The sequence below is a fragment of the Anguilla anguilla genome, chromosome 8 (assembly GCF_013347855.1).
Source record: "Anguilla anguilla isolate fAngAng1 chromosome 8, fAngAng1.pri, whole genome shotgun sequence".
NCBI classification, from domain to species: domain Eukaryota; kingdom Metazoa; phylum Chordata; class Actinopteri; order Anguilliformes; family Anguillidae; genus Anguilla; species Anguilla anguilla.
Window position 1 is genome coordinate 35345605 of NC_049208.1, and position 16393 is coordinate 35361997.

At 42.5% G+C, this 16393-nt stretch overlaps 1 protein-coding gene across 10 annotated transcripts in view; it reads right to left on the minus strand.

Moving 5' to 3' along the window:
- LOC118234111 (E3 ubiquitin-protein ligase UBR5) overlaps positions 1-11012 on the minus strand; it is a 49609-nt gene extending 38597 nt beyond the window's left edge. For 8 of the 10 annotated variants that reach the window (XM_035430441.1, XM_035430447.1, XM_035430440.1 and 5 more), the window contains exons 1-3: positions 10769-11012; positions 2087-2131; positions 190-271 (exon numbers count right to left, since the gene is read on the minus strand). In XM_035430441.1, coding sequence (XP_035286332.1) covers positions 190-271; positions 2087-2131; positions 10769-10830 — 189 coding nt within the window. In that variant the 5' untranslated portion in view covers positions 10831-11012. The remainder of the gene's footprint in view (positions 1-189; positions 272-2086; positions 2132-10768) is intronic. The other 2 variants (XM_035430446.1, XM_035430445.1) reach the window with 1 other exon arrangement.
- Between the last annotated feature and the right edge of the window lie 5381 nt (positions 11013-16393).

Consider the following 16393-nt stretch of genomic DNA (forward strand, 5'->3'; position numbering starts at 1 on the left):
CCAATCTGGAGCCTCTCTCTATTCTAACTTGCACATTTTTACACTCTTGGGAAAAAAAACTCTTGAAATTTGAAACTTGGAAATCAAAAGCAGAACCCTCTGGTGCGGCTTACTCTTTTCATAGATTTCAAAGTTGTAATGAATCTTGGGTTAAGGATGACTCCAGAGTAATTAAAACATTGAGATTACCTCCAGGAGAAAAGCAGCATGGTTTGGTCCCACCACACATTGTTTAATGGTGGCCTGTTCCAACACGTTGAGTGGGGGGTGACTGGAGGGGAAAAAAGAACATCTTAACATTTTTATATTATCATGACCACGATGACTATGCACACTAACATTCCAATGTTATATCTGAATATTCCAAGTGTTCCACCAATGACATGCATCAGGAAAACACCTCATTACCTTATTCCAATAGCCTGCCAACAACTTATCTGGAATATACATACATCCCATAAATAGATAATATAAATATAGTTATACAGAGCATACTTCTGTATGCTGTAATTATGTCCTGGGTCATGATTGCTTGTTGCTGTCGTGAACCAAAAAGAGAGACCCATTTTTGTCCATTGGTTATGCAAGTAATTTATATAATGGGTTTCCTGGAGAGACTAAATCTCTGCCACAGCAACATCTTGAAACAAAGTTTCTGATAATAACGTGAATGATTGTTCACAATAAACTAGTTTGTTGAAGTAATAAGTGTGTGTGTGTAAAATCTAAGAGTAAGCATCTCTCCCAAACAACAGAGTAAACAGAAAATGTAATGCATGTCCTTTGCAGGGCTCATTTGGTATACTCTTAAGACCATTTATACAGGAATACCAACAGCAATCATATTTCATGGTGCATGCAAACGGCCCATTCAGTATATAACTGTAAGCAGAATAAAGAGAAATATCCGGAATACTGTGCATGTAAACAAAGTCATTGATGAAAATGAATGCCCCAAGACACAAATGCATACTAACTTGCATTTTGCCCATTACGTTCGCTTGTAACTGAACTGTGTGGGGTCTCTATGTGCAATTTGCTCTGAATGGCACACACACACACACACACACACACACACACACACACACACAGACACACACAGACACGCATACACGCACACACACACACAGACACGCATACACGCGGGCTATATGAGGGCTGGGATAATTACTGGATGACAGCTCATTAGCGGCTTCATTATTTCTCAGCCATTAACAGGCAGCATCAAGGTGGCAAAATAATTCTTCAGATTCCAAAACAAGTTCAAAAACTCAGTGTTGGCTACATCCTAAAAAAAATAGCCCTTGCCAAATCAAGAATCTGCTTTTGAAAAATGCATTTCTAAAAAAAATATTTAAAAAAAAATGCAATTCATTTGATCCCTTCCAATGATTTACCAGACTTGAGGAAATAGTGGTTTTATCAAAGAATGTGTGACATTTGACATGTTGCGTTGGATAATAGCAGTCCGCTAAACTGCAAACATTCTTGGTTAAACAAAAAATGTGCATATTAAATCATCATCAAATGTAACAGCAGGAAAAAAAAAAAACATCTAGCTTTTGTATTATTCTCTCACTCGTGCAGTTCATGAAGCAATTTATTCCACCGTCACAAGTCACATACTTGGGTTTGCTCAACAGAGGATTCCACTTTCCGCAAATTATTTTCAGTCATAATTAGTGTCATTCACCTCCGCATATCTCATACACTGCCTGCTTGCCTTCTATAGCTAATGACACAAGATAGCCTGCAAATTAGAGACCATCTTACATACAGTAAGTCTTGTGAACCGGGGACAGTATGGTGTTATGTGTGTCTATAAGACTTGATGCCAAATACATTTCCACAAGACGTGGGCCTGAGAATCGGGCTGTAGGGGTATGATCTGCTTTGATCTGCCTACGTGAACCTTTTTATGTTATATGGCATGGCATTATGAAACAAAACCTCATGCGGAGGACCCCCGGTAAGAAAGGAGTCTTACTCATAAATTGGACCTGATTGAAAAATGGAGTACACTGATAAAGAAAATAAACCGTTGTAGAAATATCCAGGGGGGAGAGGACCGATCGGCGTGTCTCACCTGTTGTAGTTGTATTTGTTGAGTTTTTCCGAGACCTCCCGTAACCTGTGGGAAGAAAGCGCAGGGAGAGTGTGAGACTGCGCCGGGGAGAGGGGCCGTCTTAAACGCGCCTTTCGGCAGTTGGGCCTGCAGACCGCTGACCCAACAGCGCAGTGCTAGCGCAGCTTGTGAAACTGGAGGCTCGTGGCCTAGATACGGGAGAGAGAGAGGCAGCGGCTCGTCTGCATTCTGCTGGCTGGCACGGTCGAGGCCAGAACTCAGCCTGGAAAACAGCCCCTCTTTAATGGGGCTCATTAACATCGGTGCACAAATGCAATTACTCAAACATGAATGCTATTTACAGTTTAGCAATAGTCCTCCACTGACTCCAATGGAAGGAGCCAATCAGCATTGGAGGGCGGAGACACAGTTCTCCCAGGAGAGAAGAGTAAAATGTCGGTGCAATCAACACATATACATATTTCCATGCAGCTTAGTTATGCAACACACCATAAACCTGAACAGGGCTAAAGTTAGCACACTGAAAGGGGTCACAGCCACCCTAGGGTAGCCCCTCCCCTACAGGTCTATATTCACACAGGGAAGGACGCGCTGTTAGGGGGTAGTGACAAGGTCAAAAAGTAGAGCCAGCTGAGTGGTGCGTTTCCCTGGCCCAGCAGGTGTGGCTTTCTCCCAGCTGGGGCCCAGGCTAACGGTCAGTCTCAGCCACACAGACTCGGGGGTGTTTGTGAGCGGGCCGCACGCAGTCTCGACCGGCTAAAAGTCGCGCTCGTGTCAGTCCGCGGTGCAGACGCTTGACCCGCCATCGGCAGTGTGCCGATGCGGAACGGCAGCCCAATGTCAAGATGCTCCATCTGCCGCTTCTCAAACTGACTCGTTTCCTGACACAAGGGGATCCTACAGTACCCAATTGGGGAGGGCCGGCCTCTAATAGCTCGAAAAAGACTCCACAGGAAGTTGGAACTCAAGCCAAGATGGCCACTTATGCAGAAGGCAGACAGCTGTGTGGCATCATCAGAGCTGGTGTAGAACACACTACTGACTATAATTAAACATCAATTTACCAAAATAAAGAATCAAAATCAAAATAGTTATCGTCATTATCATATATTTTAGACCCCTGGCCTCACACAAATCTTAATACATTTTTCATGCCTTAAAACTGACTCCTGCAAGCGTTTAGTCAAAACTGCAGATTTCCAAATACTCTGCAATACTTTGTAATAACCAATGCCAGAACATACAATTCCCTCAATACCACAAGCAGGCTGCTTTGGCATAATACGGTCATATTTAACACAAGGACACATTTAAATAAGCTAATTCTAGGGATGTGGCTGTTAGCTGACTGGCAGCGCTGAAGTATTTCTGGGCCAGCCTGCTTGTTAGCCCGGATTTCATCATGCTGAAATATTCTGTTCATTCTGTAACCATGGCATCAGCAGATTATAATTCATCAGCTGCATAACTGCTAAAATCTGAGAAAATAACAAACATTACCACACACTGTTGAAGCTACAGCGTGAACAAACAGACATTAACACGACTGGATGTGTGGATTAAAAGTGAAAATCTAAGTATGTAGTGTACTACAACTTTTGAGATTTAACATTATTTTCATACTGTTACTAGAAATGATATACCAACAAATTTAGTTGTCAAGTTCACATTTAATAAAAAGAAATATAGCTAACTGCAAAAGTATTGGGACAGTGACACAATTTCTGTTGTTTTTGCTTTGTACTCCAAAACACTGGATTTAAAATGAAACAAACAAGGTGAGGGAATTTGCATCCCTTTTGGAGGATTAATTTAGGAAATACAACAATTTTTATACATAGTCCTCGGTTTTAGGGAAGCAAAAGTAACTTGACAATTGGCTACCCATCTGTTTCTTGGCCAGTACAGTCAAAAAAAGCCAAAAAAGGTCTAGAGTTGATTCTAGGTGTGGAATTTGCATTTGGACTCTGTTGCTAGCATCTCTCAACAGGACCTAATAAATGTCAATGGCAGCAAATCAGGCCATCGTGAGCCAAATAGCCAAAACATTAAGTGTGTCAAAATCAACTGTTTGATACACTGTTAGGAAGCAGGAATCCATTGGTGAGTTCAGCAATACGAAACCTGGTAGACTGGTAGACCACGGGAGATAAGCGTACTGGACGATCAAAGAATAGTGAAGAAAACCCGCTTTTCAGCTGTTGAACAGATCAAGAACAATCTCCAGGATGTAGGCATTGATGTGTCAAAGACTACCCTAAATAAGACTACGTCAGCATATCCTCAGAGGGTTCACCGCAAGATGCAAACATCTGATAAACTTGGAGAACAGAATGGTTAATGTGCAAAAAAGTATTTTTTAAAAACTGCAGAATCCGAGAACGAAGACTAATGGACAGATGACACAAGTAAGAACCTGTATCAAAGTGATGGAAAGAGAAAAGTGATGAGAAAGAAAAGAACTGCTCATGATCCAAAGCACCCCCCTCATCTGTGAAATGGTAGGGGCAGTGCTATGGCTTAGGCATGTATGAGTGCCACTGGGACTGGCTCACTCGTCTTCACTGATGACGTGACTGCTGATGCCAGCAGCAGGATGAATTATGTTGTACAGCAACACCCTATTGGCACAGATTCAACCAAATGCCTCAAAACTCATTGGACGGCACTTCACCTCGCAGCAGGACAATGACCACAAACATACTGCTAAAGCGACCAAGGAATTTTTCCTTGACTGGCCAAGTCAATAACCCGACCTGAACCCAATTGAACATGTGTTTCATGTGTTTAAGGACAAGGCTGAAGGCAAAAACGCCCCCAAAACAAACAGGAACTGAAGACAGCTGCAGTACAGGCCAGGCAAAGCGTCACAACCTACCCTGATGTCTACGGGTCGTAGACTTCAGGCAGTCATTGAAAGGAAATGCAAAGGATCAGCAACCAAGTACTAGGCTACATATGATTACTTTATGTTCATTATTATTAGGTAATCTCAATGATTATGTTCATTTATCAAATTACGGTTTGCTTCCCGAAAACAGGAGGACAATTTTTTTTAAATAAAACCACGCATCCTGATTATTACCCTGTTCATGACCTCAAAAATATAGAATTTTACAGGAAACACACAGTGTAGAGGTTTCTTTTAATTTCACTGCATTATCACCCTTTGCAAACACCTGCTGATGAACCAGGTGTTTGTTTTCAGAAAAACTAATAAAACAAAATAACCACAGGAAAAATACTGTCAGTGGCTGTTTAATTCATACCTCCATTGCTACATAGTACTACAAAATTTCATTTCCAGCCCTGCCTATACCTCAGTATTTGCTTTCACAAAATGGAGGCCTCTGCTGACACAACTCAGGTCTTATTGAGCCCCATAAATTACTTCTATTTTCATGTGGCCAACTGTCCTCTCTCTGAAAGCTCATGAGCAAACGACGCCACCCAAATATGTCCGGTTTCGCTTGCACCGCAGAAGCGGCAGGCTTTCGCACGGTCTTCCCCCCCCCCCCCAGCCCCGCGGCCGCCCCTCGTGACAGATACGCACTGACAGGTCCGCTGGCCGTCGCCCCCCCGCGTTCCTCACGCCGTCCGCGCAAAGGCCACCTCGCATTCTTTCACGGCGTATTGAGAGAAATTCTCAAGGTCGCGTGGCCGTTGGTCTTCCAAGAACGGAAGATAATCGCCCGAAATACTGCCGCAGTTTGCACAGGGGACTCGCCCCTGAGGAGAATTCGCTCTCGGGAGACTGAGTAAATACTCTGAGTGGAGTCTCCCATTGTACTGGCGGCCTTGACACACTTATCGACTCTCACTTCTAAAGCACTGTTAGTGGAACGGTAATTGGTGCACCTGTGCGTTTGTGAAAATTCCAGCTTGATGTCAGTAAACGACAAATATATTAAGTGCTGTTAATGTCGGCACAGTCGACTCACTCGACAGTAACATTAACAGCTAGTACTTAGCACTGCATGTGACATCCACCTAATGCATTATTCCCGTTTTCTTTTTTTTTTTGTACCGGGAAAGGGGTGCTATTCTCATGGCAACAGAGTCATGGAAACAAGGCGCAAAGACAACCCACTCCAAGACATCAACAGCAATTACATGGCCCCCAATCCAAAGCATAAGATTTGTTTAGATATCCTCAGCTTCCAGACTGCGCGCCCGTACCAGCATCGTGTAACTGAAAAGCTATTTCGGGGCGGGCCGGAGAATTGGCCCTTGGGTACTGGCAGGGCAGAATGTGCCAGCCAGCGGGCGAGGAGAGATCACGCAGCAGGGCGCCAACAGGAAAACCACGGCCGACTATAATGAGATGCCACTTTCACTTTTTTTCCTTTTTTGTTTAAACACCACAAAATGTTCATGTGGCCTGAAAGCCCCGTTAGCATTTCAGAACAGTACGAACACAGCACTTAAGAGCAGCACCATTAATGGCGACTCTTCCTTTTCTGGTGCCAATGCGGGAATACATTCAATGTTTCATATGTCATGTAATCATTATACTTAACTCCAGTCATTATTAAAACACAGTACCTGGTACCCAGTTCTCTTCACACATGCTATTGTTCAGAGAACAAGAAAGGAGCTGGTCTATTTTTCCCCACAAAGCAGTATCTCATTGCAGGAGCAGGGAAAGAGAACACTGAAACTCTGCCTTGTGGACAAGTCCCAACTCTAAAATGTGGTAATCATGGGTGCATAATCACCCCAAGAAACGAAAATTTAATGCAGGGCTAAAGGGACTCGCACATGACTAGATGCAAAAGGGGAACGCCCTGCAAAAAAGAAACAAATGGCAAGACATATGCACACGTTTATTTTGCGGACATCATGCTCAGGAGCACCGGTGCAAGCCAAAAAAAACAAAAAGATAGTAAGCAGACGTGTCAGTCACGTATGACCTTCGACAGTGCTTTCCAGATGTTGAAAAAAAAGTGCAATTTCAAGACAAAGAAGCCAATCTGGTAATTAGCCAATCAAGGAGCCAATGGACAAACAAACTTCAGCAGTGACACGGGCTTAACCAACCAATGTGATGTGTTAGCATTCCGCTGGAGTCCGCCTAAAGCACACAGCGACGCTACGCTCATCTGCATTCTGACTTCTGCTCCTGGTCCACTCGGCTTCCACAGGAAGCAATAAAGGGAGGCACCAGAGGCGCAGGACGAGCCGTAAAAGGGCTCCCGTCGACACGTCATCGGGGGGGAAAGCGCTCGCGGAAAAGCGAAGACGGCGGCCCCGAGGGGCTCGGGCTCACCGGGCGCTCTGAGGGAGGACATTACCGAGAGCAGCTGTGGCGGTAATGAGAACGAGCACACAGCAAACGGAAACTAACGGCGGACCTGGCAGTAAAACACAGGCTACCAAGGCCTGCCGAGCGAACAAAGCCTTTGGGCCAGCTACAGTCTAAATGTGCATTTTCCCTATAGGAAATAACTGAATATGCTGCAACACACTGTACAAATGTGCAATATATTGTAAATATGTGGACTTTTGGAAAACACAATGATTAATATACTTCACAGCAGTGTAATATATTGCAATACCATAAGGCAGCAATGATTTGTGTATTTACAATATATGTATGCTATATTTATTTCCAATTAATTCTCAAATATATTCCATTTCTCTGATGGTACAGTAATTCTGCTGCGTACTGAGGAAATGAAGCATTATAGACAGTTTGTTGTGGAGAGATAGATGAGTGACTATAAGCTGAATGTCTATATGAAATCATACGCCTGCAAAGCCAGTCCTCTGTCTGTACTGAGGAGAGGCCGAATCCGACCCTGAAGGTGGGCAACGGGCACAGAGGGAGTCGGCCTTCCCTTTGCCAGCAGCTGTATGCCCGCCCCGGCGCAATGCCCGGAACCACCCCGTCTCACCCCACATCAACCATCTGCACAGCCTCAAACTGCGGCTCCCAGGCGCGGCTCCGGCGAGGGGAGGGGCCTGTCCCGACAGCCGCTCCGCACAGAGCAGGATACGGTCCGAATTTCTCATTTCCTGAAGACGCCGGCGAGATCTCGGGGAATATTACACATGCCGGCTGGTCCCTGCCCCCGCTCACCCCCAGACAAAACGGCACTGAGCCAGGAGTGATGGCCCGCGTGCTAATATCACAAACCGCCACTGAGGACTGCAACAGCGTTTGTCCTCCGGATACTATCAGACGACAAATACACGGGAGCGCCATCTCTGCTACAAAAAAGTGCACCGACACCTCATGCCACTTCAGGCAATACCCCTTCTTTAAGGAGTATGAAACGCATAAAGTGAAAAATGCAACAAACCAACACTGTTACCTAGTCACCTGGCAGGCAAATAAACTTTACTGTGTAAGAGAGAGCCATTTTCAGCCAGCAAAAAAAGTTGGCTATTGGTCGACAGAGGGGGAAAAAAAAAGAAATGCAAAACTGTTGGGAGTGGAAGACTAGCAAGTAGGTAACATGACTACCAGTATTGGCACAGTAGGACAAAAATGCGAATTTCTTCATTACTCATGAAATTTGACATTTGCTGACAGAAACCAAGTTTACTGAAGCTTAACCTCCTGAGACTGGAACACTCCCAGGTTCAATTACGGTCTCTGGAAAGACGAAGGAACGAAGCCAATTGCCTCACCAGCCCAACAGCCAGTGGGGTAAAAGGCAGTGAAGGTGTCGGGACATGGGAAGTTCCTATCGACAACTTTCGCCTTTGTTTCAGTCCTGTGCATCCTCTGCGAAATCTACTGACTCTTTCTCTGCGCTAGTACTTCGTCATCTTTTCTGGCGCTGTAATAACCGTGGTCAAATTCCTGAGACCAAAAGATGAAGGGCTCTAGCCTTCAGCAACAGCATTATGGGGCTATATTTGAGGGCTGCTCCAAGTAACCACTAATCTTGCCTGCATTTTTCCGCATTGTAAGAGTATTTCCCCTTTGCTGACAGCAACTGCTATCCCTTTGAGCGTACCGTAACTACTTAGCTGATATCTATAAATCCAAAATGGCTTAAAGTAGTGATGAACAGCCTCTGTTGTGGCGACTTCGCAGCTGTCCATGATTCTGCAACATAATCAATACAAATCACACAACTGAGTAGGCTATTCTCTGCATTTAAAATATAGGCAGACCTGCATTCTGGTCCCGCAACAGTACTATTCAAGTAACGCTGCAGATGCATTTTAAAATCGGAGTAGCCTACGTTGTGCAATAGAGACTTTTTAAAGAACAGCAAAAATGAAACAATTCCTGTTCCTGTATTACTTAAACGTAAACCTTAAATGAGACACATGAAATTGCGCCCTTTCTAAGCCTTGGAACGGCTTATCTTATTATTGAACAACTTACTAATTTAAAATATTTCCTACAAATAAAATGTTGTCCCTTCAGTGAAGACGCAATGGCTTTCTGAAAAATGTTGAATTAACACGCCAGGTTAATTTCAGGTCAACAAGCTGACGCTGAAAAAAAAAACTTCTAAAACTGAGTTAGTTGACTAGCCATGTTAGAAAAGATAGCTTATTAAATATCTACATACAAGTCATTAGCTACAAGGCTGATGTCATCATGGCCCAACAGCTACCTAATGTCGGCAAAATAGGCTTCAACAATCTACCATTGTTCACAGCAACCTCTAGAAAATAGCTAGCTAACGTTATTTAGATCGAGCTAGCTGCCAAACAAGCTAACATGCAATATTTATTACAAATAAGAAATGAACTCTCTCGCTGTGCAATTGGATAAAACCAAAATATGACAAAATAGACTTAAAAACAATTGTAATTTGCGAAATATAACTAACAACGTCGTTACTTGAGACGAACTAACGTTAACATTGTCTACGACAAATTGCAAGACCATGCAGTTCAGGCAACTCATTAGCTAGCAACATTGCTGGGGTACCCGACACTACAGTAGGAATTAAACAGGCATAACGTTTAACGTTATGAGGAACTGGTCTAACAACAGTTAACGTCAGTTAATAATAGCACATGCAGACATCCAATTCAACCCAAGTGCTTTCACAATCGTTAGTAAGCGATAATATTTCAATGAGTGGCCACAGAATGTATTCGTTGCTTCTTTACAGCCATCGCAGAAATTCTCATGTTAGAGAAGAGCCTGCCCCCAACCAGCTATCTAGCTCCTAGCGTTAGCTACTTTTTTTTTTTTTAGCTGTGTCGCTAACGCTAGCTGCGTGTTAGCCTTATCTCAGCTACTGTCGGCTTTTCTGGTCGCTCACGTTCTTTAGAATTGAACCAAAAAATTGCGTTAAAAATGCCAACATTAAACAAGTAGCTATAATAACGTTCAGAATTTCTGGACGTTCACAAGTGAACAAAACTAAATCGCAAGCAATCCTGTTTTCATTTAGGTTCCCTCTCTTTTCCCCCATCCCCCAACCCGCATTGTCCGTCTCAGTTCAACTTTGACTAATGGATACCTCCACCAATCATTCTACATTGGGCCGCATTAGCAAGCAATCTTTCGCCGAAAATACTTGCTTCGATATTTATCTACTTAAACCCAAACCCACGCGTAAAACCATAAACAAACTGTATTGCACCACATTCTTCTTACCGATGTTACCCATATTCGCAAGTTAGCTAGCTAGATAGCTGGCTGGCTAGCTACCCTTGCCCTCAACAAAACAGCTAACAAGCTAGCTAGCCAGCTAACATTACCTGTCATTGAGCTGGTCTTCGGTCCCAGGCAATGGATGTACCACGAAGTGGATGGACGTCATAAGTTCAATCCCAAATAACACGAATATGTATGAATTATTGGGAAATTAATATTTTCGTGTGCACTGTAATGGCGTGATTACATATATTTTCACTGAAACGAAGAAAACCAGAGCAATGATCTGCTACCTCCTCACCCACACTCCGCCATCTTAGTTCTACCAGTTTCTTCGCTGTGTTCATTTGCGCCGATACAAGCTCGATGTTGGTTGGTCAGGAAAATGTTACAGGAAAAGATGCAATCGCTAATTTGATTGGATCATAAAATTAAGGCAATCAAAGGAAAAATAATCTCGGGGGTGGCTTTTCGAGACCATGTGCCACCATATGCAATGTGCTCATACATTGGCTTCGGAAGATTGTATCATGGTTTGTTAAGTAATGTAGCATTTATGTGGTTTATTTGAGGTGGCCTATACGTGGCATTTTGTGATCTCTTTTGTTCTTTTAAAGCTTTGCTATCATGACGCTACCGCTAATTTGTGGACATTTTGTATCGCTTGTTGCATTGTATGAATGGCATTCAGACCTAAACCTGTTGTTGTAGGCCTAAATGATAGTTTCCTCAGTATTTGAAATAGCCGGTTAGTTTCTGAGGACTAACTCGCTACTTTAACGAGAGCTTAAGGGATAAACATAATTTAACGTTATATATTTAATACACATAGTTGGTATATAGTTAGTGATATCACTAGCAATTACCTTACCACCGTAGCTTTTTATCTGTAAATTATAATAGATTTTTATTAGCTCTTGGATGGGAGATCTCAAGAGAAAACCAGCTAGCTGTTGAAAGTGGCGTTGGTGGGCCAGTAGAGGGCACTATGCCCTCTGGCCCAAGTTGAATCCAAATGCCACAGTGCAGTGAGGAGACACTAGATGGCGCTGTTTCTCAGATGAGGCGGTATGTAATCAAAACCCTGACCCACTGTGGTGATTTCAAAAATGAATAGACTCATCGTTAGTCAGCTTTCTACCAGAAATGTTATTGAAATCACGCCCAAGGTGGATAGTATAATGTTGATTTCAAGTCATCCCAGCCATACATGGAACATTAAGTTTAACATTTCAGTCTTCCCAGCCCATAATTTGTTTCGTGGCAATCACATTAGTTCTGCTGCTCCTTCATAATGGAATGAAATCGCATTTTTGTGTGTCCCTGGGATGCCTGTGTCATGCTTGGGTTCACCCATACTTGACCTGGGAGCTGCAGAAGAGTTGCACTGAGCCTCATTAAAAATAATGGCCTTTAGATTTGTATGCTTCTGTCGTTCTGTGCATGCTGGCACAGTTTATTTGAGCGAAGTCAGAACCCAGCTGTCCTTGGTGAAAGACGTCCCACGACAGGCCCAAAACATTGACGATTTCACAGTTATTTTGAATAATTCAAAGCTCATACACCTTTGAAAGGCCAGGAATTTAATTTAGTCATTATTTTGTGCAATTATTTTGAGCTAAATATCACAAGGGGCATCCCTGGAAAATGAGTAAACCTGCATTTCATTTTTGCTTATTATATCACTAGATAAAGTGTGGCAGTTTTCATTGCATCACTAACAACTCTCCCATAACATCACCAACAAAAAGATATTAGGTAGACTTTTCCATTTAATAGTTTATGATCAAATGATTCCTGCTACCAGGTCTGTAATTGTATATATTCATTTAACAGTGTACTTGACCTCTCTGTCATTCAGACCTAAATTTGAACGCTACTAAGTTTTCACAAGCTCTTATAATGACCTGTCATAATTTTCTTTGTGAAAAATTGCTGGTATGTGCTTAAGTCACCCTTTCTTTAAAAATGTACTTCTTGCTCGCCTTGTGGCAACACTGAAGTTTGATGGTTTCCTTTTTGTATATGATGGCAACCTTTCAGCAATGATTGAATTACAGGAGCAAACACCTGCTCATGATAGCGTTTATGTGGGCTAGATTCCTGATTTGTGCACATAATGGCTTTCTCCTGCTGGAACATCTTTGGTGTGTGTGAGTACCTGTGGGTCGTGGAAGGCATCGCAGCTGGAGAATATGGTAATGAGGCTTATTGGAAATGGCTTGTTGTTTAGCTCCAGTCTTTGAGCAGGGGGAAGGGTGAAGGCGCCCCACGTTTCACAGGAACAAAGACTGTCAATTTCAATTCGACAGGCCTTTTAAGATAATGTCAAGGCACTGTATCTGGTCTTGGTGCCTTTGCAAAAAGGAATTGGCCTTTTCTGAACGCATAGATATTCCACTGAACGCACCGATATTCCATGTTCCCATGGCCCACCGTTCCTCTGATCAGAAATCGAAATACAATATATGCTCTGCCCCAACAATTCACCGCTACCATTTATAAACATGACAGGACAACTCGCTGAAAGGCTAGCTATTTCGGAAGAATCATTTTTATTCATTGAATACGCCCAGGATGAATCATTTTCAAAAATGTGCGCTGCTATGTGTTCATGTGTCTTTGGAGGAAAATGATTTAGTTTAGTGGTTGGAGTCTTTCATTTTACCGTCAGATATACCTGAACTGTATTAGGGGTCCTTATCGTACTGCTTTGTGTTGAATTTAGGCAAACGCATTCAACAAAATTAGGCACTGGAAGAGAAACTACAGCTCATCGCTCACACTTATTCATATTTGATTTCTCAGCACAAAAGGAGTGTTAGTTCATGCGGTTCAGTGAGAAGTGAAACATGCTTTTAGGTGCAAAACGCGGACGCATGAAAGAGCTCTGTCTGTCAACGAGTCCCAGGTGATCTGAGAGGTGAGCTGCCATAAGCGCAAAATTCTATAGGGATTTATCTCTGACAAGCGACAGTTCTGACAGCACCAAATCTAGGTCAGTGGAGCTGAAAGCAGTCTTTGCTTTTGTTTGCTATTTTCAAAGGAGGCAGTTTATTATTCGACGGCAAAAGTATTGGAGTCAACTTTTCGTGTATATATGTTGAGACGTGTTCATAAAATATGTTGAGACACAAACATAAAATTTTAAAATATGTCCAAAGAACTGGTTTATAACATGGGTTTCCCTCGTAAATACAATCTGACGTTTGCTGCTCTTTGAGGGAGCTTTCTCCAAGTCAAGCCCACATTTTAACATCAAATAAAGTACGGATATACAGATTTTTATGTCAGTTATGTGCCAGTTTAGAATGTATTTTGTTGTTCTTCAGAAATGTTTCCTTTTGAAAATTCCTTCTTGAAGCCTTGGAGTAGCTGATCTCACAGTCTTTTAAAAAGACCACATTCTGCGCCATCTGCATAAACAACCCCCCGCTGTCTTCATCTGGAACAAGGACACCTTCCTCAGACACATGGGATCTGTGGGCAGGCAATTACAATGTCTGCAACATGACGGCTTTTGAAGAATGGCAGCGGTTGTACCTTTTATGTTATTTGATTCAGACATAAATAATGGAAAGATAAAAACAGAGGTTGTTTTATTATGCGAGGGGCCCTTGTGTAGAAATTGCCCCCGTGTGATAAACATTGTGCTGGAAAAGGTCCTCTTTCACATGTGGGTGATCTCTTTCCCAGTCTGGAGATGGTGCTGAACCTGGTAGTACAGGATGGAGGCATTTTATTTTCAGTTGTTTTCACTTTTTTACTAGCTATTTTACATAGTAAAAGCAGAGTTGTATATTAAACATTTATATTAAGGTAGACATAGTAAAGGTAGAAATAAAACTTTAAAAAATCACAAAAAACACAACAAGAGAAATAATCCAGAAGAAACCTAACAGCTAGACGACAGACATTGTAGTATCATCCAAACCTGTGGGTGGGTGGCATATGGAGTAGAGCTTTGAGACTGAACTGCCTTTGGAGTGTTTATTCATTTCTAAGTGCAAGTGCATGACATCTCTGGCCCAGTGATTATATGTGGGTGGATAGGCCTCCTTCCAATGCAATATAATTAGCCTCCTGGTCAGTAGCATTGCAAAAGATAATAGGCCATTTGTCAGACTCAGGCCAATTAATTCTCATGGTTTCACAAGCGCCCGTGGTGCTGCAGTGCTTTTTAACACAGGGGCTATTGACTACATTTCCCAGTTTAATTATCGATATCTCCTCAGTGCCTTTGAGATCACTGGTGTTAAATGTAATAACAGGGGGCACAGTGAGCTCTGCTGAGGCTTTGGGTTTTCAACCGTGTCTTCTGTTCTATGATATAAAGACTACTGTTAATAAATCAGTGTTCTCCAGATTGATCAGGCTGGAAAATGGCCACAGTTGCCTTTGTATACTGATTAACAAGTACTCATCTCACAAGGGCACTTAATAAAACATTGAAAAGAAACATACAGTAATATGTGAAATTCCATTTATATGTGAAAGGAGTTCCTACTGTAACAAAGAACTATTAATTGTGAAGCCCTGATATACAATGCTTGGGGGGTGGGATTTAAACAAAAGCCTCAAAAAACGTCAATCCAAAAACGTACCTGTTACACTCTATTGCCAGCAGGTGGCAGTCTTGAATTTCATTTCTAGAATCCTGTCATTGTTATGAAAGTACCTTCGATGCAAAGCCGAACAAAATCAGCCAAGATCAAACATTCTCGCAGTTAATAGGCTTACTGATTTGGAAGTCCCACAGTGCTGTGTTAGTATGCCTCTGCCTCCCCCCTCCACTGTAACAAAGCCCTTTTCAAGAATACTTTTCTCAGGCCTGAAGAAAACAATAAGCAAAGGCCTCAAGAGGGAGATAGTCATATTTGATTTCACAAGCATCGGGTTACAGAGAAGGTCTGGGGACGGTAAAGCTAGCGCATTTGTGTCCGCCAGAGCGGAGGCGGGAAACACCGGACGGCTCAAGCGGAAAACGGGATGGAGGATAAGGAAGCGCTGTCCCTGCCAACATTCAGGAAATACCACAGGAGGGAAAATACTTTAATCTGATTCACAGAACACAGGCTTCGGAGATACTGCAATGTAAACACATACTGCTCTCATCAAAACAAGGCAGATTTATCTTTTATTTAGCTCTGTTCCGGAATCAAACACCATCTACTGCCTGACGTTGCTTAAAATGCCAGTCATTTATCTTTGCCGGATCAAGGGTTTGCCGCTAGTATTCACCCCACAATTCACCATTTTACTGAGGCCAACAGCAATATTAACTCTCTATCTGTTTAGGTTGTATAATCAATCTTTAAAGGTTGTTTTATGTGTGACATAATTCTTCCCGCTATTATATTTTTATTTCATCCACCATTATAAAGAAAGAAATATAGCAAACCCGGCCCCACTAGCTCTGTACATTCAAATGCTACCTATGAGTACAGGCTGAGCTCATGGCTAATAGCCTTGACACCACAGGTTTAAGCTTCCATTATGTCATATAACTTACTGATGAATACATTTTTTTTTCTCATACAAGTGGTGGAATAGGCTTAAATCACTGCTGTGGCATCTTTACTACCTAACCTAACTAATATCTGCAAAATGTGCAATAATTCTGCCCATAAGCTAAAGACCTATGACCTATCTAGCAAACATTGTATTACAGATCAGTGAGGCCAGTGAGGGGCAGCAGGGTATTTCATGTCAGAAGGAAAGAAAATAAT